The sequence below is a fragment of the Eleginops maclovinus genome, chromosome 22, assembly GCF_036324505.1.
Source record: "Eleginops maclovinus isolate JMC-PN-2008 ecotype Puerto Natales chromosome 22, JC_Emac_rtc_rv5, whole genome shotgun sequence".
NCBI lineage: Eukaryota > Metazoa > Chordata > Actinopteri > Perciformes > Eleginopidae > Eleginops > Eleginops maclovinus.
Genome location: NC_086370.1, coordinates 14,987,724 through 15,014,194, shown reverse-complemented (window position 1 = coordinate 15,014,194; position 26,471 = coordinate 14,987,724). Strand labels below are relative to the sequence as shown.

At 38.5% G+C, this 26,471-nt stretch overlaps 2 protein-coding genes across 3 annotated transcripts; one reads left to right on the top strand and one right to left on the bottom strand.

Annotated features, from left to right (window-relative positions):
• Window positions 1-1,453: 1,453 nt before the first annotated feature.
• Window positions 1,454-8,388, bottom strand: chst3a (carbohydrate (chondroitin 6) sulfotransferase 3a). Its single transcript, XM_063874157.1, has 4 exons — window positions 7,956-8,388; window positions 5,694-5,859; window positions 4,652-5,203; window positions 1,454-4,227 (listed from the first exon to the last, which is right to left on the bottom strand). The coding sequence occupies exons 2-4, from the start codon at window positions 5,771-5,773 to the stop codon at window positions 3,531-3,533; spliced, it is 1,329 nt and encodes a 442-aa protein (XP_063730227.1). The 5' UTR covers window positions 5,774-5,859; window positions 7,956-8,388; the 3' UTR covers window positions 1,454-3,530.
• A 5,781-nt stretch (window positions 8,389-14,169) lies between these two features.
• cdhr1a (cadherin-related family member 1a) lies at window positions 14,170-26,308 on the top strand. Of its 2 annotated transcripts, none has more exons than XM_063874155.1 (17): window positions 14,170-14,311; window positions 15,057-15,152; window positions 15,651-15,796; window positions 15,887-15,937; window positions 16,051-16,140; window positions 16,275-16,361; window positions 17,004-17,120; window positions 17,556-17,699; window positions 18,494-18,572; window positions 18,658-18,758; window positions 18,863-19,066; window positions 19,856-20,008; window positions 20,123-20,287; window positions 21,528-21,595; window positions 23,321-23,549; window positions 23,637-23,894; window positions 24,784-26,308. In XM_063874155.1, exons 1-17 carry the CDS (start codon window positions 14,233-14,235, stop codon window positions 25,339-25,341), a joined length of 2,625 nt encoding a protein of 874 aa, XP_063730225.1. In that variant the 5' UTR covers window positions 14,170-14,232; the 3' UTR covers window positions 25,342-26,308. The 2 variants fall into 2 exon arrangements, with proteins under 2 accessions (XP_063730225.1, XP_063730226.1); XM_063874156.1 differs by having other exon boundaries at window positions 24,076-25,020.
• The last annotated feature ends 163 nt before the right edge of the window (window positions 26,309-26,471 follow it).

Here is a 26,471-nt window from a genome sequence, read left to right as displayed (position 1 = left end):
ACTATGAGTAAATAAGTCATCCTCATTTAGAAACCTACAAACTACTTCCACTTAGTATGACATTTACAACTGAAGGTCACGGGTCAGACGTGTTAATTCATTGTAAACAAACTTGGTTTGGTCATTTCTTTCCATAAAAATATGTTTAATCCTAAGAGCCAAACAAACATGTTATCCAAACATTTGCAAAACTTTCACAGAGCTTTTTAAAAAAAAATCATAAGCTTGCTTCTTATAAACGTACTTATAAAACTCAGTGCTCTACAGCAACACTAGCGGTTAAAAACTAGAGGAAACTTGAGACTTGGGCCAGACGTGGCATCTCTTATCAACAGGACTTTCCCTCATTTTTCGGATGGCAACATCTGCTATGTTGGCTGTGGGAATATTTAGCATCAGGGAAACAATCTAGGGTAAAATCAGCTTGATCAACAGCTGTGAGCACTGAAGTGCTTTCTCTCAGTTGGGGCGTTAAACAGACAGAAAGAATGCAGACATGAATGGGCTCCCTGTTTCTGCCTTTTTTCTCCAACTCCGCCTTTTGGGGATCCCTGGCAACCGCATGCATGCTTTTGAATGTAGGGCTAGACTTGGAGAATGCTAGGGAATCAACAGACCCACCTACATCAGTGCTCGTTTCATCCCCGTTAATTTATGAGTGACTTAAATCTTCCGGATGCAAAATACATTGCAATACATGTTAATTTATACACTAATGGAACCACGTCAGCTTATGTTTATCAAACAAAAAGTGCATTTCTAAAGACAACTTGAATTAATAGGCGTATAAAACGGCTTATTTAGTATAGCAGTGACCAGAAATAAAGAAAAATCGTATAGTTAAACAAAAATGACTACCATTTCAAAGCTCCATGGACACTGGGTGTAGCAACACGAAATATTAAGCCTCGCACCTCAATAAAGGTTTGAGTTCCTCAGTGAACATAGCTGGTGGGTCGACCTTGCACATGTCAACATTTAGCATGTCATAGACCCGGCATGCTCGCACCATTGTAGGTGTGTTTACTTTTGCTCTTTTAGTGTGTTTGCTGGATACTTATAAAAGTAGATGCAACCTTTTGTTTTATTTTTAAACTATGCTGAGGAAAGCTTTAACCAAAACACATCATTATGTAAGTCTTAAATTGATTGCACTTACTGTGTTACTTATTTGTAGGCCTACTGGCGACTAACTGCACGTCCAGACCGGGATTGTCCTCTCACCTTGCTCGTTAACCTCTGACTAAGAAGACCATAAACATTTACAACATATTTGTTTTCCAGTGTCACCTCTCGTCCTCTGCCCTGAGCCTGCAGACACAACAGCAACATTTGATTGATCGTCAACATTATTTTGGATCCTTGAAGAAAATAATGAGAGAAATCATCTTATATTTGACAGAAGCAGCAATTACACACCAAAGAACATAAAGATGGCTCTCTTGCTTCAAAGCATTTTACAACAAGAACATTATTTTAATCACCTTTTCAATATTAGAAACTCTTTCATTTACATATGTGTGATACATTTCTAGATGTTTAAGCATAGTCTGGCTTTAGCCCTTAGTTTCTTCTAAAACAGCAATATGACTGTGACCTAGATGTAATACACAAACAGGAAGTTATTACATGAAACCACACATTTGACATCATACGAAACTGTAGATTTGCTCTGATAAGTCACAAAAATAAGGCCTTGAGTAAAATGAAAGCGTTGCATAGCCACACCACTTGAACACATAGTTGTGATGCCAAGCTTTATGCAAAAAGCTATTAAGAGCTTTAGAAGTAAAATGTTCAAATATGGCATTTTATTTTCTGACTTACAACTCTGATGAAGAGGTGTACCATAACTTTTCATTTAAGATACTCAGACTTGTGTTAAGATTTGCTTGAACAATAATTAAGACTCAACTCATAATTGCTACTTTCTAATACTCTGCTATTGTTCTGATATTTTTCTTCACCATGAACAGTTTTCATTCAATGAAGGTTGAACCCCTAACTTTTTACAGTCACGCATAACTTTAATGCCTCCCTTGGTATCTGAATTAGTTGACTGACTGCGTCCATTATTTCAGCTGCACTTCACAGTGTTCCCTTTTGATCAAAAAACTTGCAGTAGTGACTCTGGTCAGCTTGAGGCCTGCCAGTCTGTACATATGTGTATGTAATGTATTCATATTCATGTCTTAAACAGTAAGTTAGTATAAGCCCTCTACTATATGTACCTCTAATGCATATCCCTTTCCATGAGCAGCACAGCAGTTTCAACCGAGCCTCAGCCAAGTCGAACACAATGCTACCATTGAGCTAGAGTCACAGTGGATACCTTTATATACCATCAAGAGTGACAGTTAACACAGCAGCACCTGGGTTTCACTTAAACTAAAAGGCCACCTTAATACAGTTACAATTTAATATTTTTGTTGTGATGATAGCCATTACCACACATTAATCTCCCGACTAATAACTTTCAAGAGAAAGCATTTAGACTTTTGCAGGTTTTATAAGTTCTGGTGATTTTATGTCTTTGACTTGTAAAGTAATTAAAACATCTCCTGGCACAAGAATGTCCCCGGTGTCCGTGAACACACAGGATATCAGTGCAGAAGCTGCTTTGGTTACATAATACCTAAACAGTGTTCTTAAAGGAGAGTAGGCAGCACTGGAAAATGCATTACTGCTGTTGATACTAGCTTTTGGGGAAAAACAACACTTGCAGTATGTTAAAGACACATGTTGGTATATGAAGTAAGATATTAATATAGCTACTTATTTTATCTTACCTAATGAGTATTAAATATCCATCTGGATTAGCCTCTTTATTATGGTATATTTTGAATTGCTTTAACTGGCATTTGGTTAATACGATTTAAGATTCATACTGTACTTGTACACAGTGCTTTTACGGAGATGTATCAATCAAGACACCACAAAATGCCACATTCATTTCACCTGAGTCGGATATGTAAATCTCTATTAAAGCACACCAGGTCTGAACTAAAGTGATCTATCAGTTGAGATATATCAAATATACACTTAACTAGACAGAATTAAGCACTAGCATCATCAACTATGAACAGAAACATCTTCTCTTTCAGACGCACACACAAAGTTAACACACACCACCTTCATTTCACTTTAGGAGATGATCAACTATCAATGACATATAACATAAGAATCCCTTACAAGTCAGGCTTGACATCAGAGCCTTTTTTTAAATGTAAAACTTAATTTAAAGCGCCACGTAAAGCTTAAATACCAGGCCTATTAGCGAACGCTGAACACAAATAAATATTTCTCTTTCTGAAGTGACTCTTCATTTGTATCAATGAGGCACATCATTGGTGAGAGTGAATATTATATTCTGGTCAATAGCTTTTTGTCCCCAGTAAAACATGTTGTGTCTCCTGGCACCTTTGCATACTAGTTTTGGTCCATGCAATGGATCCAAACCAGGAAAAGACATTATTGCATCCATTGCATGCAGTGTTTTCCAGATTCTCAGCTACATTTTGACCTCTGGATTAAAGAAAGAGCTTTTCTTCGAGCAAACTGATGGACTTATTAATCAGTGTCTTTTCATCATCCACAAACCTGTACCCAAACAGCTTCATTGTGGGTCCACACACCCTCTGCACTACCTGAGCCAGTGTGAAGGGAATGCTGAATCTCCATTTCTCTGCCTGCTCTGATGAGTTCTTCTGGGTGGAATAAATCCCGCTAGCTTCCTGCATGGTCTGTGTGTTCCTCAGGATCCATTCCCGAGCTTGGGAACTAAATGGTATCCCTGTGAACCTGTACATCTCCTCTGCCTTCTGCATGGGGTAGCGGGCAATATCCTCATAGCGCACCAACATGTAGCGCCTTCTCAGCCAGCGAGGTTGGCTCAGTCCCACCTCTGCTGACATCCTAATCTGGTCGCAGTTTGCTTTGAGCCTCTTGACCTCCTCGTCATCTTCGGGCACCTGGCCGTCCTGCGCCCAGGTCTTCCAAGTCTGGTACTTTGAAGAGAAAGCCACCATGCGGGATGCTAAGATGGCCCGTGGATCTCGCACAAGCTGGATCACTCTCACGTCCAGACGGCGATCTTCCACTAAAGGCTGCAACGTGTCCAGCTGGCGCACACGGACAGTCTTAACGGCGTGGTGCTGCTTGGAAAGGCAGGATTCAGTTGCCAGGGTAAAGTTCAGCGGCCCACAGCGCCGAGTCTTACAGTGATACCTAAAAAAGAAAGAAAAGAGGTTGATGTTATATATAGTTTGTGTGTGATAAAATATAATTGATAAGGTTGCAATAGGTAAGGATTAATTATAGGTGACTAGGTTTACTTTAGGAACAGCTGGAACAGTCCATATACTCAAGGGATGATGCTTTATAATTATTAGAAAGCATTAAGAATTTGCAGGAACTCTCTTGGCTGAATTATAAGTATAAAAAGATGATACATTCTTTGAAATAAGTTTTATTTTGTTACAGTATCTTAAAGTAAACGTAAAACTAAACTAATGCTTTTTAGTGTTTAAAAAACGACTGCCCCTACCCCTTTGCAACTTTGTTACAGTTACATTTTTTGGTTTCTTTTCAAGATTCAACAAATAATTTAAGCTTGATCCAAAACAGTGAATATCTAGAGGATATACAATACCTTTCAAAAACATCTTTGACTACAGGACTGCAGACAGATTCTTCACAGAGCGATAAACTTGACTCTCTGCGAAAAAGAGCTGGGGTAACGTGGTCTTTAGGTGGGGGGGCGATGTACTTCTCAAGGAGAGAAAAATCGCACAGGAAGAGGCCCTGGAGTACATCCCGGTAGATTCCTGACAACACTGTCCCGTTGTTTGACTCTGAGGCCGTGGTCAGCATGCGCTCGACATGCCACAAAGGCTCAAATAGGTAGAACATGTTCTCCCCGTGTTGGTTGAAAAGTTCCCCAACAAATGAGGAACCTGTCCGTGTTGTGGCCAAGAGTAATATGTGCTTACGGCCACCGCTGAAGCTGTACGTGCCTAAATCATCTAGTTCGTCCTCTTCTTGATCATCAGAGAGACTTGTGTTATACCCATTTGTACCAATGAGTTTAGAGAGCAGCATTTTGAGCATCATCAGGGAACCATTTTGTGTTGTGTTTCCATAATCCAGTGGAGGCTGTGGGGTCTGCTGTGGGGCCTGCCTCTGGATCAGTTTATCAGAGACTCTGATGAGACAGAAAGGTTTAATTAGCAGTATGAACACAGAAGATATGTCTTGTAGTTTATATAGCTGACACATAAAGCTACTGTATGTTTGAGTCACAGCAAGAGAATCACAACATTGGTCTAAACATACTTAAAAAAAATAGTTTGATATCATGGGAAGTACATTTATTTGCTTTCTTTTTGATAGTTACAGTATATGTGAAGATCACTATCATGTCATTTCACACAAAGCTACAGGCAGTGGTCAGTTAGCTTAGCTCAGAATAAAGAATTGAAATGGTGGGAGCTGTTAGCCTGGCTTTGTTAAAAAGTAATACAACTATTACTCATGTTTCAGAGACAGCCCAGAACAACACCCAGTAATCTTGTCATTGTTTACATTTTACCTTTGTATGAATGAACAAGGGAGCAGTAACATGTTAATCAGTTAGTTCTAGAGTTGCCAATAAAGTTCTTACATTACAGATTGCTGATTATTTTTTCTCTTACCTTGATAGTATGTTGCTTTCCTTTTCAATGATGACCAGGGCGACGATACAGATGAAGACAATTGCATATTTGGTCTTCATTCTTGAGTCCTGACTTTGTAGTTGGACGTCTAGGGTCTAGTCTGTGTGTTGCTCATAGCTCTTCATGCAGAGGCTAAAGCTTCATTCTGCAAAAAGAAAGGCACTTCAGTAAAGGCAGAGTTTGCAAAATAGATGTGATTCTTGGTTTATAATGACACTAAATATATATCGTAATCATAGGTACGTATATACAGTATAAAGCTGAATAGGTAGACAAAAACCATGAACTTTCAGGAAATCATACAACACACATGTTGGATTATTCTTTAGACATAAAAAAGAGAAATACAAAAGAGAAAACTAAATGACATCCCATCTTAGCCCTGATGGACAAACCTAAATTCAGCTAGTGTGTTTATTCAAAACTATCCTTTGCTTTTATCATGTTAAGCCGTTTATACCAAGCAACTTGGTCGCCTCATTTCTTAGAACCCTTAAAAGGAGTGTTTATTTTTGGTTGCGCTGGGGTCAGGGATAAGGAAGAAGACAGATGAGTTCATGTAAACAGTGCGGGTTTCACTGACAGCCAACACAGTGGAACTCTTTCACATGGCACAGGACACAGCCACTGTATCTTCAACACGAAGCAATTTCAAGAAATGGGTGTGATTCTGAATTGCACCATCTTCCAGGTAGATCCTCTGGTATCATTTTGGTAATCAGAGGTGTGTCCACATTGTGAAGTCATTATCAAGGCACAAGCCCCAACATGTTGGCAGGGATATGAGTTTTGATGATGATGCAAAAGGTTTATCAGCAAAGAGATCAAAGGCAAGTCAGAGCTTGACAGTATCATAATTAAATCTTACAACATCATTTAACGTAGAGGTATCATTACCATCCTTTGGGGGTATTGTGTTACTTTGCCCACTTATAGGCTATCATTGGACCTGCACTCATAAATATTAAGGGGGAATCAGTAAAGAAGACAACCCACAATAATGTCACTATACCAGCCCGCATGTAGTGTGTTGCTCCACTGAAAGACTTAGGAACAAATGAACTGTCTGGATATAACTTATAATGATGCAGTACAACAGATTTGTTAATTCGGAATAAAATGTCCATGGACTCGGGGAAATGTAGACTATGCACGCCTACCGTCAACGCATACACAGACACACAATTTTGTCAGGACAGTGAATAATTTCTACAAAGCATATCATTACTGGGAAAAGAAACCGTTTTGTGGAGTGATTGTGTGCTCTGTAAGTAAATATCACCCAATTATCTGAGCTTAATACGCCATAGCCGTCAAACTGTCAGGCTGAAGCACTTGAGCTGAGCACTTTTACATATTCAAGAGTCACTGGAGCGTTTGGCAAATCTGACTATCTGCTCAAGCAGAAACACACATCACTCTGTTTATCATCTCACTACAAATTACATTAATGGCTGCCGTCAAAGCCTTGAAGCAAAATCTCATGGAGACGCTTAAAGCCAAATTCCCACTGAATGCTAAGCTGTTCATCCAGGGGTTTTAGTGTAAACAATTAACTGTCACAGGCAAATACTGAAACCGTTATAATATCCGTAGGTGCTGTTTTTCATTTCAATGTGATTGATTGATATTAGTTTGGATGCCATTTGGAAATTTAGAAAAATTACCCTGTGTGTGTGTGTGTGTGTGTGTGTGTGTGTGTGTGTGTGTGTGTGTGTGTGTGTGTGTGTGTGTGTGTGTGTGTGTGTGTGTGTGTGTGTGTGTGTGTGTGTGTATAGCAGTCATTAGGGGGGAGGGGACATCCAATTCAAGGAGCCTTTCCAACACCCCCACAACTGAGCCAGAATGAATACAGACTACTGAATACTTCTGCATATTATTTATCCATGATGCCCTGAAACGAGAATCTTTCAAATGTTCAGAATCGGAGAAAATGTAAAGCCTAACAACTCAGATCTCCAATACAAACACATATTGATTATATTGGACTACATGGCAGTCTCCATATTTGGAATATCCATTATACCTGCATCACATACGGTAACGCATCACACACTTGTATGGCTTGACCACACAGGGAATAAATACTATGTTTCACCATGTAAAGCGTGTTTCGGGCATGCATGGCAGCAGGATGTTTACAAGCTTTACCGTGTGCTGGTGGCTTGGTGGGTTATTATTTGTTACGCTTTGAGTCATTTCCAGAGGAAATGTGGTGATGTTCGCGTTGCATATACAAACCTTAAGCTGATCTCTCTTTCTGCAATCGAGCGAAAACGTCCCGAGTCTTGCGAGAAACTGTCGTCCGCTTCGTAGCATCTTGCTGCATTGTGTCCGACAAGGACACACTGCTTCATTGTATGGTTGGGCGCGGGGTGCTCTTCTTTGCCGAATGAATGAGAAGCAGCGCACAGGCATCGACGTCTTGCAGAAAAACCGACATAAAGGAGTGCGAAACGGACCGCAAGCGAGAATGTTTGTACATTTAACTTTTGATTGAATATTGATCAATGAAAAAAAAAACGTGTTTTGCTGTTGTTTTTGAAGGTTCCCCCGACTACTCGAAAAGATACGAGAACCTATTCGTCTCAAAATTAGTTTGGTGTAGAAAGTAATGTATCTTCAAACTTTATCTCCAACTTCGTCCATGTGCCGCAGGTTACTGTTTGAGCGAGCTGACTGTAGCCACGCTTCACGTCACAGCTCTCTTTGCGTGGGACATCCTGTACAGGCGATGTCACGTGATCCCCCAAAACACCCTGCAATTACATATAAAGACCCCCCCTTGTTTCAGGAAGTGCCGCCAGAATTTAAAGTCCTTGCCACTCTTCACACTGTTTTAGTCATTAAATCACATATAATTGCATGTTGTGTATGCAGTCTAGCATTTAGTTTAACAGACAATAGGCTACACTGTTAATCATGGAATTATTGTCATAAAATAATACAATGTCCATTCATTCCTCATTCATACATTTAGATAATGATAAGACTACAAACAACAATAAGAACAAGTTTTCTATTGTAACTGAATTCAGTTATTTATCTTGGTTCTGACTCAGTTTGCTTTCAGTTGTTTTACTTTATAACATTCTTCATACCTTGTTAGAACTTGAAAATGTAACTGCAAACATTTTGCCCTTTATATTGCAAGCAAGTAAGTGAATATCTCTAAGGGAAGAAAGCAAGATAAAAGGAATTAATTTGTAGTTCAAGATTCAAGAACATTATTGTCATTGTAAGGGCACAACATGTATTTTGTATGCTAGTCCCGTAGATGCTACATATCAATAAAATACAAATAAGAATAAAATAAATGAAACAACCCTTAAAAGCTAGTGATAGAGACACTTTAATAAGAAAATAATACATACAATACAATAAATAAATAAATGCAGCTAAAATAATGACTCTAAACATGAATGAGCACCACTATGTTCAGATGTGGATTGCACATGATATTGCAAATAGTAATAATAGCTTATTTTGCTGGTGTATATCTCAGACTGTGGAGACATCATTTATCAGTAGGTTCCTGGCAGTTGGAAAGAATACAGTTCTATTTCTGTTTGTGCGTGTATGGGCTGATATGAATGGGAGGAGCTCAAACAGGTTATGTTCTGTGTGACTGATGTCCTTAATTATATTTTGGGCACATACCGAGTTTTGTGAAGCAGTTTAAGAGAGGGCCACTGTGGTCATTCAGTTGGTCAGGATGCTTTCAAGAGTAGAACTGTGAAAGCTACCTTTAAAAGTTGGCCAGCTGCTTCTAGAGGAGGTTTCCTTAGTTACGTTTATACATTCTTATCAATTGCGGCACAGTGTGTTGTGAGTTTTAACACATTGTATTGTATTGTCAGCGTATGCTACACATAGTTCCAGTTAAATATACATTTCCAAACATTTTCAAACTTTCAAAAATGTGTTTCTCCACCAGCAGTGTTTTAACACTTGGTGGCAGCAGTGTAAAAGAATATGGAGGACTGGATCAGCGTATCAGAGAGGGAAGGTCTGCACCAGAGGCCAACATGATGTGTGGCATCATCTTTATGCACATTTAATGCACATAATAATGTCTTATGTATAAAAACATTTTCATTCATTTCTACGAGATCCACTTTTTAGATTTGGTTTCACAATTTTACATCACTTTTATTTTATTTAATCATATTTACAGCTCATATGTCTTTTGACTTGATTTGCATACATGTATCAAACTGTTGCACACAGTTTATTTTTTAGTTTAAGGTGCATTATGCATATTGCTACAACAACAACAACCCCTCATATGGTCATAAATGATCTTTCAACCTTTGCAGCTGTTGGGGTCATTTCAAACCCCGATGGATCCTGCAGAAATAGTATGTCATGGCTTTTGGGATTTTGCACGATTCATGACTCTGTGTTCCCTCTGCTAGCACTCTCTGAGGTTTATGAAATGAAAAGGCTGTTAACCTACAGTATACTCTACATGGTGAGATTAAAGGAGTGACCTAGTTCTAGAGTGGACCAGGACTAAAAGCGAACCTCTGCCCTTGGCAAACTGCACTAGAGATTATCAATAATAATCCAAAATGGTAAAGCTGAATTGGGTATCTTGACAACAGGTGCTCTAACAGACAGAGTGATCCTGTAGTGACACAAGCACAGTGGGCTACAAATCATTCAAGTTTCCCCTTTCTATTTTTGACCTGATAAATATATTATTTTATGCATTCTTACATTGTTGTCATTTTTTATGAATCCAAAACATTTTATAATAGACAATTTCACCGGCACTGCACACTTTGAAAATGGAGACAAAATATAGAAATATTTACTGATATGGTTTTACTCCTCATATGATAGGAACGTTTTTGGAATATTTGGGATTCTTGTAATCCGAAATGTTCTTGATATGCGGCAATGAAAAACTGTTATTTGGTAGTCCACATGTTCAACCTAATTCTACTTGCAGCATTCGCTTTAACATTGCTTCTTGTTGAATGGCCAAAAATGTGTTCTAAACCTTAACCTCCTAGCTTTATAACATACAGCATACCCAAATGCTGCTTAAAGAAGCATTCTCTATTGGAATACATATACGTTTCAGCCATAATTGTATTATGATATAACTGACCATGGTACAATTTTTTTTTTAGTTTTAGTTTGAACTTCTTTTTTAGTTTTTTGTAACTTTTCATTTATTTAACTTGCAATTTTTATAATGTTCTCATCCATATGTATGTGTCCAAGATTTTTTGGATTATGTATATATATTCATATATAACTAACAAGGGATGATCCATTTAGATCATGGTCTAATGTATATATTTATTAAGATTATGTAAAATCTTATCTTATACCATCCACTTATTCTTTAACAAAAGGCAAGGAAAGGCCATTTTATTCACAATTTACTATTTGTGGGGAATGTGGCCCATTGGATAAATAAGCATCCTCCGGTTGGTAGTTCGATCACCACCTGCTGCAGTCAACATTTCAAAGTGTTCTTGGGCAAGTGACTTAAGTCAAATTGCTCCTGTGGGCAAGTATTTGGTATTGAAGTGTATGTAAGTCACTTCGGATAAAGCATCAGCTAAATAACATGTAACATAAAGAAGAGTGCTTTGAAATGTTCACAGAGATTAACAACAAAAAAAGGATTAAAGAAGAACATTAAGAGTGCATATCACACAGTGTGTAATGAAAAGCTTTGGCTTTTTTAGCTCGGATTTTAGCTTCTTCCACAAGTTTATCCCATTGTGTTTACAGCACAGCTAAAGAAATGTTTGGATTTAGTCACAGTAAAGAACCAGCAGACTGATGCCGGCTGACCTGAGATGTTGAGCCCGTTGATGTTATAGCATGAACACAATTGAAGAGGCTCATATGGTCAAGAGAACAACATCATTTGAGATATTGCGCATTGGTTTCAATGTCTGTCCTATACTGGTATTCACATTTCAGGTTACACTGAGTCTATTTAGAAGCAGTTTAGCCTTTTTCTATTGGCCACAATAATCCAGATCAAATGATGCACATGTAGCAGCAAGCTGAAGTGATGAGCATCTCCCTGAAATTTCCCTGTGGGCAGCCTAATGGCTCCGTCTGCAACAGAAACAAACAGGTCAGCATTTGCCGCTGTGATTGAAGGCACGGGATTAGAAACTAAGAACAGGACTACAGATGAGCAGTGAGCTTTTAACCATATGATTCTTTTGCAGTGATCCTTGCAAAGACACTTGCACATTTAAGCTTCAGTAGCAGGTTTTTATTGTAGAATATAAACACTGGCCTACATCTGAGGGTTTTAACATTTCAAAGAAAGGTCACATTTACTATGACGGTTGTTAAAATGTAAATGTTTTTGAAAACTCTCATAAATTGCATATTAATGCTTCATCTCCAACAGTTGATTGTGCTTGTGGCAACAGTGTGTGTGCTAATTGTGCTTTATATTTTTTGTCAAATGGAGTCTATGTGACAACAGACAGGCTCTGTGCATTACAAGATGAGGAGAGATTAGAGCACAGTGGGTTAATCTTTCGGCCTGCCATCTGCCAGGACCATGAAAATTAAACCTGAAGCCACAGCCTTGACCACCAACACACAGAAGTAACCGGACAGGTGATCTTTTCGACTGAATATGACAAGTGGCTATCCTGAGAAAGTTATGCATGTTCTGATTTGATACTGGCTTAAAATAACTGATACACTTAAAAGCACAGTAGACACAATATGTTTCAAACCTGAAATGTCTCACTGTACAGGCTCTGCTGCCAAAAGTCACTGATTTGAAATCCCACACTACAGTTCCTGAAAGTGAAGTTTTGTATTTTGAATTATGTGTCTACCTTTCCCACCCGGTGATTGTCCGCCAATGTCCAGTTTCCTGAAAGCACAATGCAACAACAAAGCAACAAGCTGTTACTGAGCTCATGCTACATACTTTTACCGGCAGCACTCAGATTACAAAGTAGATTTAATTTCAGTATGAGAATGAACTGTAAAAGGTTTATTCATGTGTGTAAATCCTCTTGCACGCAACATGTTTTAACGGTGTGCATACAGTAGCCAACATAGAGTGGTTCTGTTGACTTTTAATTTTTGAATTAAAAGGGTAAAATTCAACAGCTGTTAGGATTTTATATTAGAGTATCTGTTAAAACATAAGAATGCCTACGTGTTATTTTTCTTTAACTAAAGATCATATTGGACATAAAATAATACTAGTTATAGATTCATTTAACATATATTCAAAGTTAAAGGTCATGTGAGGCACTTACAGTTGCATTCGCCTATTTTATTTCTCAGTAAATAAAAAAGATTCTAAAAATGTTACTACTCCTCAATTTAAGACATATATTTACCCATTGCTGGTCTGTTTTTTAAAGAAAGATGATCCTTTTCAAATTGACGACCACTTGGTAAATATTACACAACATTTGTTGACACACTAGATTCTCAAACACAAAGAATAACCAGCTCCAGTGACCTAGTGACAATTCAAAAAGACCCAGACCGACATTAAGTTAATCATTGGGTTTTTATTTCAAGAGAATGTGTGTAAAATAAAAGTAATATCTTATTAACAGTCAACAATTCCTACTCCCTATATGACAAACAAGGCAGTGCATGTCATCAATCCACACAATTATAATCAGATCATTTACTGCTGTCATCTACTGTCATCCTCTGTTTAGTTGCTATTCCTTTAATTGAGTAAATCCTGGAGTTGTTTTCTTTTACCTAACGCAACAGATGGCTGTGGAGTGCATAACAGATGGAGCTGCATTTACAGTATTGGTAAAACAGCGTGTATTATGACAATAATGATTCTGAATACTTTAATCCCTCTACGTTGCTCACATCACTTTATGTAAAGTATTTTTGTATATTTATGTTTAATACACATTTTTCAATTATTTATAATTAGTGGAAATTCACAATAGACTGTGTATCTCGTGAAACAATGACATTGTCCACATTTTAATACAAGCTAAATCTCACAGTGCTTCAATTGTAATTGTTGAAACTGTCAAATTGAAGCAGTATATCAAAGTTGACATACTGTTAGCAAGGATCTCAATGTAAAATAGACATTAAAAGTAAAGTTTGATATTTATTTAGTCATATTAGCTTGACTGTTTAGCTTTGTTACCTTCAGACACACAGACTGCTTCCATGACGTTATTCTCTAGATAGGACATGATGAGAAAAGTTCATATATGTATTTTTTTTTTTAAATAACTTCTGTGTACTAAGAATAAAAAGAAAAACATTTGATACATTTGATTTGAAATATACCTCTCCATCATCTGCATACCTTGGTTTTGTCTGGCCTGCAGAAAAGGCCATCTCCTGTCTATTGAAGGAACCCTGTTGGCCTGAGAGGGCCCAGGAGGAACTCTTAAGATGTGTCATTGGATTAGCATGTGCGTGTTTCCTTTAGCCTTCTCCAGTCGCACTGGAACACCTAGAGAGCTGCATCTCATGTACAGGACTCTCGACGAAGCCGTCTTCATGGTGCGGTTTAATGACCTCATTCTTTAGGATGAAGAATGTAAAGATATTACATTTTCCACTGCTTTTTGTGTTTGTACATGCCTGCTTTGGTAAGTTACTCTTTTCATTCTCTGTTTAAATGTGTCCTGCTGCTGTGATCAGATTATTAATGCTGTTCAGATATATTTGACAGCCTTTAGGTTGATAAATGTAAACCTTTCTCAGTTTATAATTGAAATCTAGTCTGTTTTCGATTAGTTCATATTGCCTGACCTGGTTTGTTGATCTCATATGAGTCTGTTTGTGTGTGTTAATATTATGTTTGACTATCATGTTGACTGATTTGTTTCAGCTGTAAATGTCATCTGAATATTTACATGCCTTTCATTTTACACATTAAAGTAGCATTGTTTCCGCCACAAGAGCTCACAGGTCTATGTTTAGAAAGGTATCTTAAGAGGTTGACGTAAATCATGTGTAATCCCAGGCAAAGTGACTAATAAGGAGGGGTGACAGCACAGTACAGTTAACTTAGTCGTTTTTAAATTAAAACTATATTGATGAACAGTTACCATTGTGAAACCTGTGACAACAGACCAGGAAAGATATCTAATTAAATTGCTTGGACAAACATTAGCCAGCAAAAAGCTTCTAGTCATACACGTCGAAGTAAGACTGTTGTAGCAAAACCCCTGATTGTACTATAAGGACTAGGAGTTTGTTTTATAACTTGTGAATTCAACTGTAATTTTGTAAAAGAAAGATTATGTTATTTATTCTTCTCTAGTCTCAGTGAAACATCCATGATCTAAATAATTATATCTTTTTAAGGTATTCTTATTTCACTGTCCTCAGCACAAGCAGACTTTGCTCCCTTTTTCTACGACAATGGACCCTACAGCTACAATGGGAACATGGCGCTGTTCAGCCTCTCAGAGGACACGGCTGTCGGTAAGATCAAACACACCAAGCAGGACATTTAGCATGAACAGCTAATTCTGTACGGTGGGAACCATCAATCATCCAAAGGGCATGTTTTGGTTGCCAATATCTGGGAGTCCATGTTAAACAGTCTTTGATAGATGAACAGGTGCTGCATGGCATGTAGGTTGTATGCTCACACCTACATGCTCATCTGCTCCTGTTGATGTGTTGGACAGTTTTCTGTCTGTCTATGTGTTGCAGCTGTCCCTCTACACCTTCCATCAGTCAGGGTACTTACACTGCTGGCTGCTGTGTCTCAGTTTTTTACACAGCAGTTTGGCACAAACAATAGGCTAACTATAATCCTTGGTTGTGGATTAGAGGCTGTTTTATTAAACTGAGAAAATGAAAGGAATTACGTATGCAGTTTGTTTTGTCTTGAGGGCAGGACTTGACTCATCCAAACATGTTCGAACCAGTCAGCAGACGAAGCTGTTTGTTTTACATTTTGATGTCTTCCTCTAGGTACACAAATCTATTGTCTCAATGGCTCAGACCCTGAGGGCCAGGAGGTGAGGTATGGCCTTTCCTTTGATCCAGGGTCAAAGGAATACTTTAGGGTCAACTTCAAAACCGGAAACATCACATTGGTGGAAAAGCTGGACAGAGAGGTAAACTAAACATAGGCCCCAGGGAACATTAGGGTACATTTTAATATTTGACTTTTCTTCATATCATTTTGTTTTACTGTCTCTTCACAGAAACACGATTCTATTGACGTTCTTGTCAGCATCACAGATGGACAAAGCAAGGTAACAAAATCTGATTGAATGTGTGATGATAATTGACTTGGTGTATCACTTGTGAATCAAACAAAAATAATCTTGAACATGTTTCATGGGTTGTTGTTTTTTCCTCTTTTAAGGTTGTGGAAAGAGTCACAGTATTTGTAATGGATGCAAATGATGAAAAACCTGAATTCCAAAACATGCCGGCAATCATTGATGTCCTGGAAGTAAGTTAGGTTTGCTTTATGAAGCATAAAATGAAAATGACAGTATACTTTTGAAACAATAGATAAATATGTGTGGCATAATTATTTTTTTAAGCCCTATATGTTGTGACCCGTATTATTGTTCTATGTTTTAGACAACTGAGTCTGGCAGCACCATCTACAAAGTGGAGGCAGTGGACAGAGACACAGGCTCAGGAGGCTCAGTCACCTACTTCCTCCTGGTACTCGGCCCTCACAGACCCCACATTCTCTAACTTCTGCAATAAACTAAAACAGAATAGTAATATGAAATAAGCTCATAAAGACATTTTTTTAAACGCTCCTCTAACATGAAACATCGGCTGAAACCGGCCAGTTCTAATGTTAATCTTCTTGTCACGGAAATATGTATAGATGTACAGATAACGAGGTTAACATCAGTTCAGGATTTTCCGATGCCCATGTGTGCATGTTCCTGAGGATGGGGATTAAATCACAATCACATTTATATCAGGTATTGAAGGCTTAGAGGGCTGCTTTGGCAGGGGGTGGCAGAGAATGTTAGTTTGCACTTTGGACTATTAGGACCGTAGAACAGCTGGCCTTGAGTGACAGTGTCGAGGGGAGGCAGTGCACATCTGGACACAGCAGCTTTCACCTGCCTGCACTGTCCTTGAGCATATGGGCTCTTTACATCCAGATGAACAATGTTATAGACTTTGTATAGCTGTGGCCTAATTCATCCATCTGATTATTTTTCATGATATCTCACGTGAGTGGTTGTAAATGGTGTTTCAGCAAGAGGCTTTTACTCATTTGACCTTGTTAAACCCTGCATGTGTGTGCTTTTAAAAATCCTGCTTTTGCCCTGCTCTCCGTCACAGAATCCTCAGACCAGTTTGTTTGCCATGGACAGGAATAGTGGTGTCCTTCGTATCAAATCCGGAGAAACGTTGGACTATGAGAAAACAAAGACGCACTTTGTCACTGTCATTGCAAAGGTAAATGGTGCATCAAAACTCATAAAAATGTTTCTGTCGTCAAATAATTACATTTTCATTTTAAACAGAAGTAGGCTACAATACCCTGTGGAACTTTGGCTGCTAGTAGCTATGTTATTGCACACATGGGAAGTATTAAAAAACTCAGTTAAAAATACAGCTTTATCAATAGTTTAAAAGTCAGCTTTATAAATGTTTTTTTTAACAATTATATATTCAACACGTTTGGTAGGCCTCAAAAAGACACAACATAACTTTGGCATGGATTTTAGTTTAAAGAGAGCTATCATTTCACACAATAATAAACATTAAAAAGCAAAAATACGACTTTGTGCTTTATTCAAATGTATTGCAAAATGAAACTTCTCTTTACACCTGGCTGAATACATTATGTTGAGATGTCAAAATGTATGAAAAATACTTTTTATGTTTCAGGATGGTGGTGGTAATGTGAATGGCAAGGAGCAGTTTATGTCATCCTCTGCTACTCTGACGATCAACGTGATTGATGCACAAGACACGCCGCCAGTTTTTATAGGGACACCTTATTTTGGCTATGTTTATGAAATCTCAGTGCCAGTGAGTATTAAAACAACCTTCAATGATCGTCTACTTTTACACTTTTATCTAAAAACATTTGGGTTTGTATTGCAGCTTTTCATAGTGTAATCTTTAAACATTTTGTATATGTTCTTACTGTGTAATATCTGGCGCATGTTTCTTAAATTAAATCATAGCAGTACTGCAAGACATGGTAACCTAACATAGGCAATGCAATTTATTTCTTCATTCAGAGTATAAGTAATGTAATAACCTACAAAAGAGTCCACATAAGAAAGACAGCATTATCATGTATCAAACAGCTTTAGTTGCTGACATTTTGCAGTAAAACCCATGCTGCTTTCTTAATAGCTTACCTAACATCAAATGAAAGCAGCTATCTCCTCAGCCCCAAAATGTCACAGCAGTCTATGAAAGAGATTAGACGTTCTGATTTTCATCCCAATGGGAATAATTAGGATCATGACATTTGAATGTCTGAAGACTCAGTGAATATCAGGTTTATATTTATTGTGGCATATGTTCTGAAACTCTGTGCACCAGCCGCAGGGTGACTCATTAAATGTCCTGCTTTGTTATTCTTCGCCTAAATAATAAACATTTCCATAAAAAGTTTTGTATAATTGCATATAATATGATATGCAATATGATAGGAAACAAAGAAGAAAAGTATTTTAAGTTCCTTATGAAGGATGCCACAAAAAATGCCATGATAACTCAAAGAACATTTTGACAAACAAAAAGTAATAAAAAAAGTAAAAGTATGTTTTTGAAAAAGTCATAACAACAGAACTTCCTGATCCTTTCTTCAGGGATCTGAAATATTCACTGTTGTTGCCAAAGATGGCGATGTGGGAAGCCCAAATCCAATCCAGTATTCTTTTGACAATGGTAGGCATTTCACTCAAAGAAGATTGGAAGGAGTTTGAAATATGGCAAAGGTGCTCATAGGACTGTCTTGTGTTTGTCTCTGCAGGTGACGATGGTGTTTTTAGCATCAATAAAACAAGCGGTTGCATCACCCTGCTTACTCACCCCATGTATCTGAAGAGAGAGATCTTTAACATTAAAGTCAAGGTAAGTGGTAGCTCACAAAGTACCGCTGGTAGGTAGATTAAATATTCCCCAGGCTAAGATATAGCGGTGTGCTTATCTGCATGACCTTTAACCTCTGTCTCAAGGCAACAGAAGTAAGTCCTGAAGGCAGGCTGTTGGACAGTGGGGTGACCACGGTGGTGATCCGTGTGGTGGACCTGAACAATAATCCGCCTACTTTCTACGGAGAGAGCGGCCCACAGAACATGTTTCAGCTGACCATGTATGAGCATCCCCCCGAAGGAGAGATACTCCGAGGGCTGAAAATCACTGTCAACGACTCCGATCAGGTGAGAAGACCATTAACGTTTTGTTAATATTTTCACACACACTGACTGAAAAGTATGAAAAAAAGAGGCTTATTTCAGTAACCTTTTACCAAGCATTATAATACAATTTAGTATTTATTAGTCATGATACCTTAGTACTGCCTTTGAAAGCTACCACGTTTAATGGGAATACAGAATAGTGATTGTGTAACACTTATTTTACCCAAATGACATTGTCATCTAATAACAAACTGATGTGATCAACATTCATCGTACCGTGACATTGTGTTCAGACTGGTGTCTGGCCTTCTGTGTTTGAAATGACCTTAAGCCTGCCATTAACACAGACAATCCCTTTAAAATTGCACAAATTTGAAGGTAAGCCAACACAAATTAAAAGGTGGCTCTCTAACTCTGCCATTTGTCGGATTATGCAAGTCTGTCTGCTCCTTCTATGAGCCTCGTCTAAATGGCTGGTGTTCATTAAATGCTCTTTTAATACTGTTACAACACAGGTCGAGCTTTCTTTGTCCAGCAATATCACGTTTCACTAACGATATTTCTGCTGCTACTGATATCCTAATGATTTCTTATACATTACTATAATAACAGATGGATCAAAAGCTTTTATTTTGATTAAAGGGACTATATGGATACATGGATTATAATAGAAATGTCCTTTTGTGTTCGATAGATTTATAAAAAAAAAAGCAGATTACTATAAATATTTCCATGCATTTATGACATAACAGTTATTTTTACTGCTGAAACTTTCAGACTATTGTGATGATTTATGTTGTGCTCTTGCAGGGGGCGAATGCTAAATTCAATCTTAGACTCATTGGACCGGGACGGATGCTGCGAGTCGTCCCTCAGACTGTCCTCAATGAGGCCCAGGTCACAATCTTAGTAGAAGACTCTGCTGCCATGGACTTTGAGAAACACCAATTTATCACATACAAGGTTAACCCATTGCACCACAGCATATTGAAATCACACATGCCCACATGTCATATCACCTGCATCTGTTTGTCTGTCTTTTTCCATTCAGTTATTTGTAATCTTTCTCCTCTTTAGCTACTTGCAGTTGAGATCGATACGCCCGAGAGGTTCAGTGCCACAGCGGACATTGTCATACATCTCTTGGACACGAACGACAACGCTCCCAAATTCTCCTCCGAGTACTACATCGCCAGAATACCAGAAAACTCACCCGGTGGCTCCAATGTGGTGTCAGTCACGGTGAGAGATTCTTTATTCTGTCTAAAAATACATGCCAACACCAATGTACGTCACTCTGGGCTAAAGAGGAATTTTAACTAAATGCCCCAGAGGCCCATTAATACCCTAAACGTAGATTTTTGGAGCGGTGAGGGTCGGGATAATATGTGAAAACATGTAGATAAAAGCTAGGCGAGGTAAGCTGCCAGATGGCTATCACTTTCATTTTGTTGTGTAACACCAAATTCCCAGATTTTATTTTCCGAAGCTTAGCAGCACATGCAGCTGCACCACCAAAAATATGTGCAGAACTGACATGAACTAACTGAACAACATGTTACAGGGAGAGCTAGTTTAAAACATGGAAAAATAGATGGATATATATAGACAGATATTGACAGATATAGATAGATAGATAGATAGATAGATAGATAGATAGATAGATAGATAGATAGATAGATAGATAGATAGATAGATAGATAGATAGATAGATAGATAGATAGATAGATAGATAGATAGATAGATAGATAGATAGATAGATAGATAGATAGATAGATAGATAGATAGATAGATAGATAGATAGATAGATAGATAGATAGATAGATAGATAGATAGATAGATAGATAGATAGATAGATAGATAGATAGATAGATAGATAGATAGATAGATAGATAGATAGATAGATAGATAGATAGATAGATAGATAGATAGATAGATAGAGAGAAAGATAATATCAGCCCTTCAGAGGCTCAAATCAACAGGGTAGCTGCTGATAAATCCTGCCTTTGCGTGAACACCACAGAGGCTCATTCCCTTGATCCCAGGCAATTTCAATCAGATAAAAGAACAGCCAACAAGTGACCTTGGACACATGGAGACAGCGAACAGGCACCCCTGCTGCGACAGACAGACAGATTAGCCGATACCCATCATGATGTTCCTATGACATAAAAAAAGCATTTTTATAGATGACCTGCCGACCTTATCATCCAATCCAGGACAGAATCATTTGTTTTCATGAGTTCATGGCAGCAGATAGTTCCCCTTTCTGCTTAAGTAGAGAGGTCCAAACAAATCTAATATTAATATGTTGTGGTTTATCTGTATGACGTAGTAGATGTTAGTGGGATGTGTCTTAGCTCACTGAGCCACATATTGCTCTTAAACTCAGATTTCAGATTTACTGATGACCTGACCTAATATCAGTCCAAACTCATAACATGTTCTTTCTCTAACATCAGTCTTTTATGTTCCTCCACAGGCTACAGACCCAGACTCAGGACCTTGGGGTGATGTGAAGTACTCCATCTATGGATCCGGGGCTGAATTGTGAGTATACAGAAGAGTAATACATGACATAAAAAGGAATAGGCCCTAGTTACAGGAGGCACCTCAGCACCCATTAAAATATCCAATGGTGAGATTTCATGCAAGTTTTATGTTCAAACCTTGTTTTCACTGTGCTTCACCACCTTTTTTTGCCTCCCCGGAGTCTATTCATCTGACATTTTGCAGTCATTTTGTCAGTCTAAACATACTAAAGGAAAACCACCAACCTACCTTGATTATTTGTCAGCAGTAAACAAACAGACCATTAAAAAAAATACTGAAACGACCATCCAAAGCCAAAAAAACAAGTGCCTGAAACCTGCACAGAAATACCACCACAGACTTGTTTTTCATATTCTGACTTGGTTCTGTTTATTGCACCTAAGCGCTGTAGTCCCTCGAAGGATTTGCTGGTATTTTCTTTCAGCTCGATTTTTATTAGATTTCCAGTTAGAATTCTAACCTCTGAGAAAAAGGCTCAGAGGTTACTGTTTACTCTTAATAACACACAGTAGACCCACAGCGAGCCTTCTTCACTTCAGATACAATCCTAAAGGTCATCTGCACACTGTATAAAGTCAAAGCTGAACACTCTTTGATAGTTTGTTAAATCATATATCCATCTGCATTTCTTAGAGGTCCAAAAGTCCTGGATTTATAAACAGCAACACAAAGCAAACATGAACCTGTAAAGTGCAGCGGCAACGTAAACAGACAAGTGTTGTTAGGGATGTATTTAATCCCTCAGGGCTGTTCCCAATAAACCACCTTCTGTGTGCGATGCAATGTAGATAATAGGAGAGAATTTCTCAGCACAGATTTTAAGCTCTGTAGCGATGAATTAGAGGAGGTATATGATGCCACATGGCATCCAGGGAAAAGATTTCCAAAATAAGCAGAAGAGACGGATTTGAACCCTTTCTATCTTAGTGCGTGCATTTAAAACTATGCCACTTGTGATTAGTCCAAATTTCCTCTTTGAAATCTTTTATGAAGCAACAACATATCTTAGTACTGCAAAGTCATGCAATGTCAATATCTAATGTTTCTATAGTATCTTTTTGAACACTCTAGCGTACTATGACAAATCCACGAAGTCCTGATCTTTGCCTGCTTGCCCTCTTTCTCTGTTAATCCTGTAATGGGATTGGAGGAGAAAATAGACTGTTCTTTACTTCTTACTACCTTACACTGTGACAGACCAAATGCAGGGAAACCAAACAAGTCAGTCAGAAAAACAGTCTAATCCCACCGTTCTCTATGTTAACACTTCTATATTTAATGACTACATTTATTTGTCAGTGGTATCATCATGAACTAGTGCATTCAAGTTTCAAATACAGCTGCTTTTTGTCCAAAAAAACCAAACCATTTTATTCACAGGGCACTTTTTAAAAATATGACCAAAGTGTTTTACAAAGACACTAAACAAAACACAGGAATGATTAGAATAAAAGTCGAGGAAGGATTCAATAAAAACACAGACATAACAGTGTGGTTTTGTTATTGTGGGTGTGGAGTCGAGAGCAGTGATTGTTTAGTTGTTCCGAGGGGACAGGAGGTAGAGGGATGAGCAGCGATGTAAACAGGTGCCAGTCAATGCATGCTTTTGAAATTAAGTGCTACCCATCCCTCCACAGGGGTCTATATCAAAATGTTTACATCAGCAGATTGAATGGATATGGAAAATCTGCAATAAACTTTAAAATCCTGTCACATTTACAGGTTCCTGATCCAGCCTGCATCTGGGATCATCTACACCCAGCCGTGGGCGACCCTGGACGCGGAGGTGAGGTCAAAGTATAACTTCTACGTGAAGGCGGAGGACGCTGAGGGGAAGTACAGCCTGGCTGAGATCTTTGTGACAGTGTTGGACCTGAATGACCACCCACCTGCATTCAATGAAAACTTCCTTGAGAAGACCATGGTGATTGGAGCACCAGTAAGAATAGAGGTATTTGCTTGTTGGTGAATTACTCAGATAAATTGTAACCCAAGAATAAAGTAAATTCCCTGGTTTTAATGCAATGTATCCATGCAGGCAGTGGACCAAGATGCAGAAATCCCAAACAATGTCATCGAGTATGCCATCATGAAGGCTGAGCCAGACAACAACATCTTTGACATTAACGTTGACACGGGGGAGATCATGCTGAAGTCCTACATCAAGTCGATGGCCATCATTCATAACATCACCAAGCAGAGCGACTGCACCTGGTCGCTAGTGGTGCAGGCCCGGGACCGCGGCCAGCCGTCCTTCAGCACAACTGCGGTCATCAAGATCGACATCACTGAAGCTGTAAGTTAAAACATCAATGCAATTTGATGAATTCTACAGAGTTGTATAAAGTTCTGCATTTTAAATAGGTGCCACTTTTCTCACAGCCCAGTATATCAGGTTGTTTGCTAAATTACCAGTTAAAGATTTGTTGTCAGAACAAATCTTAATCTCACATAAATGCAATTGTCAATGTTTTCAGGTCAAATCCAGATTTGTCTCATACTTCTTGGGCCTCAGGAAACGTCCAGGGGCTGTGTTTGGGATTTGTTTGACCGCTGTCACCTTCGCCATTTCACTGACAATCTTCATTTCAACTGTTATATACTGGAACTCTGTGAAAAAGACCCGTGTACAGTCTAAAGGCAAGATCAGAAAGATTATAAGGAGGCATGTGGTATAAATGAAGCTTGAGATCATCAGCACAGCAGTACTCTACTCCGTGGTAACAAGTGTATAGCAGATGTTTTTTAAAGGATTTTTTAGTAGAACAAGGCTGTGTCTGTAAAAGAGTACAAGAGCGCAATTTTCCAACTTGTCTTGTTTTTGTCCTGATTTAGACCTCACATTAGGACACTACAACCAAGGTCTGGTTTTCGATTTCACATCGATTCATGTACATGTATTCTCAGGTGCTGGATGGTCTCAGCCATAGGTTTACCAGTCAACCTCTCTGATCTTGTCTTGACAAAGCAGAACTTAAATCTTAATTTTAAGTACAATTATTTGTAAGACATTCACAAGAAACGTGAATCCTATTATGGCAATACGTTAGCAGTATCTGTATTTACACACATTATATTTTGGCCAAGCAACAGAACATAAATGGGACAATATTAATTAGTTCATCTCTGTGTGACAAACTATGATTTCAGTCCCATATATGAATTCTCCTTGTGCTCTTTTACAGACCCAACTCAGTGGGGGGCCTTTGGGATCATTTTTGATGCAGAGTAGAAACAATCCATTGCAAATCGTAGGCCTGCTTGCTGGTGTTATTAGTCTCATGGTTGTAGTCACAGTCATCATCTCCACTGCAACATTTATGCGCAACAAAAAGTCCAACCGGATTCTGCCTAACCGGCGTGTGAGGCGGAGGAAACAGGACCCTTGGAACCTCAGCAACCCTTTCAAGAAACCAGAAAACCCTGCAGAAAAATTCAGAGTAGAAGAGGAAGAGCCGGAGCCGGAGCCGGAGCCGGAGGTCATTGTTGAGAATGTCAACTACAACAACAACATCAGTAATGTTGTGCGATACTGGCCTTCGCCACCTCGTGCCCCATGTCCTCCCCCTCCTCCTCCCCCATACATCCAAGGGGAGAGGCACTGGTCGATACCCACAGTCTCAGCAACAGTGGCAATCAAACCTAAAAAGAAGCCAGTGATGAAAAGACAGGACACTGTGAACTTAGCGCTGGTTTCAGAGCTCAAGATGAGATTGGAACAGAAGAAGATGCTGAAACATTAAAAGTGCTTCACCCAACAGTCACACCTCAAGGTCCACTTACGACTGTCCTGGAGCTTTTATGATCCTCATCAGCAGATCATAGTTGTCGTAGAAAAGTTTTCTTTATGCATTTTTTCACAGTGCTTTTAAGGTCTCCACATGTTGCCGCGAAGACAAAAAGACATCAAGTGGGAAGACTTGATTCACGAATGATAAAGATCACATATCATAGATCATACATAAGCTTCAGAATAGCTGTAAATGGACCTTGATGTGATGTTATTATTTGACAGATTTTTCCAAGATCAAGAATGAACTTTGACCTTTGTGTGTGTGTGTGTGTGTGTGTGTGTGTGTGTGTGTGTGTGTGTGTGTGTGTGTGTGTGTGTGTGTGTGTGTGTGTGTGTGTGTGTGTGTGTTTTCAGAAAGAAAAAAAAATACACAAGAACAGCTAATTTCCTTGTGTATCAAAATGTCATTTTACTTGATGGAGAGAAAAAATCCCTTCATGTGTTTCATAATTCAGACCATGTTTTACAAACGTTCATTGTTCATGTTTCTGTCATTTTGAAATAGATACATTCCACCTTTTGATCTATTTGTTGACACACTAGTGGCTTAAAGTTCCTCACCCCAGATCCCATGTCGGGAATAAAGTCAACAAGCAAGACTGTTTATTTGGGATCCGACCAAGCTCCTTACAAGAGATTTAATGATACTTGAACTGACTGAAGCGCTCAGCCTGAGGGAAGGGAACCAAAGTGATCATGTTAGAAGACCTTTAATCCGCCTGTGCAGGTGTAAAGCACTGTTTAAAGCCCTTTCTTTTAGCTGTCACGACATGTTTGATTTAAAGGACTGTGTGTCTTTGTTTACTACTGAATATGTGGTGGTTTAACTATTTCAACCGGTGTATTTTTTGTCAAAAAATGTTGCTTTTCAAAAACTGTCAGGATTTTACAAAAAATAAAATAACGTCCTTTGTTTATTTTTTGTTATGTTATTCCAGCAGGTGTGCAATAAGTGTTAAGATAAGTGTACTTAAGAGAAAGAAGCAATCCCATGAAAATACAATTTTACAAGATCAACTTTGAAAAAAGCACATTTAAATCCCAAGTGGGAGTAACCTTAGTGCAAATAAAGTGGCCAAA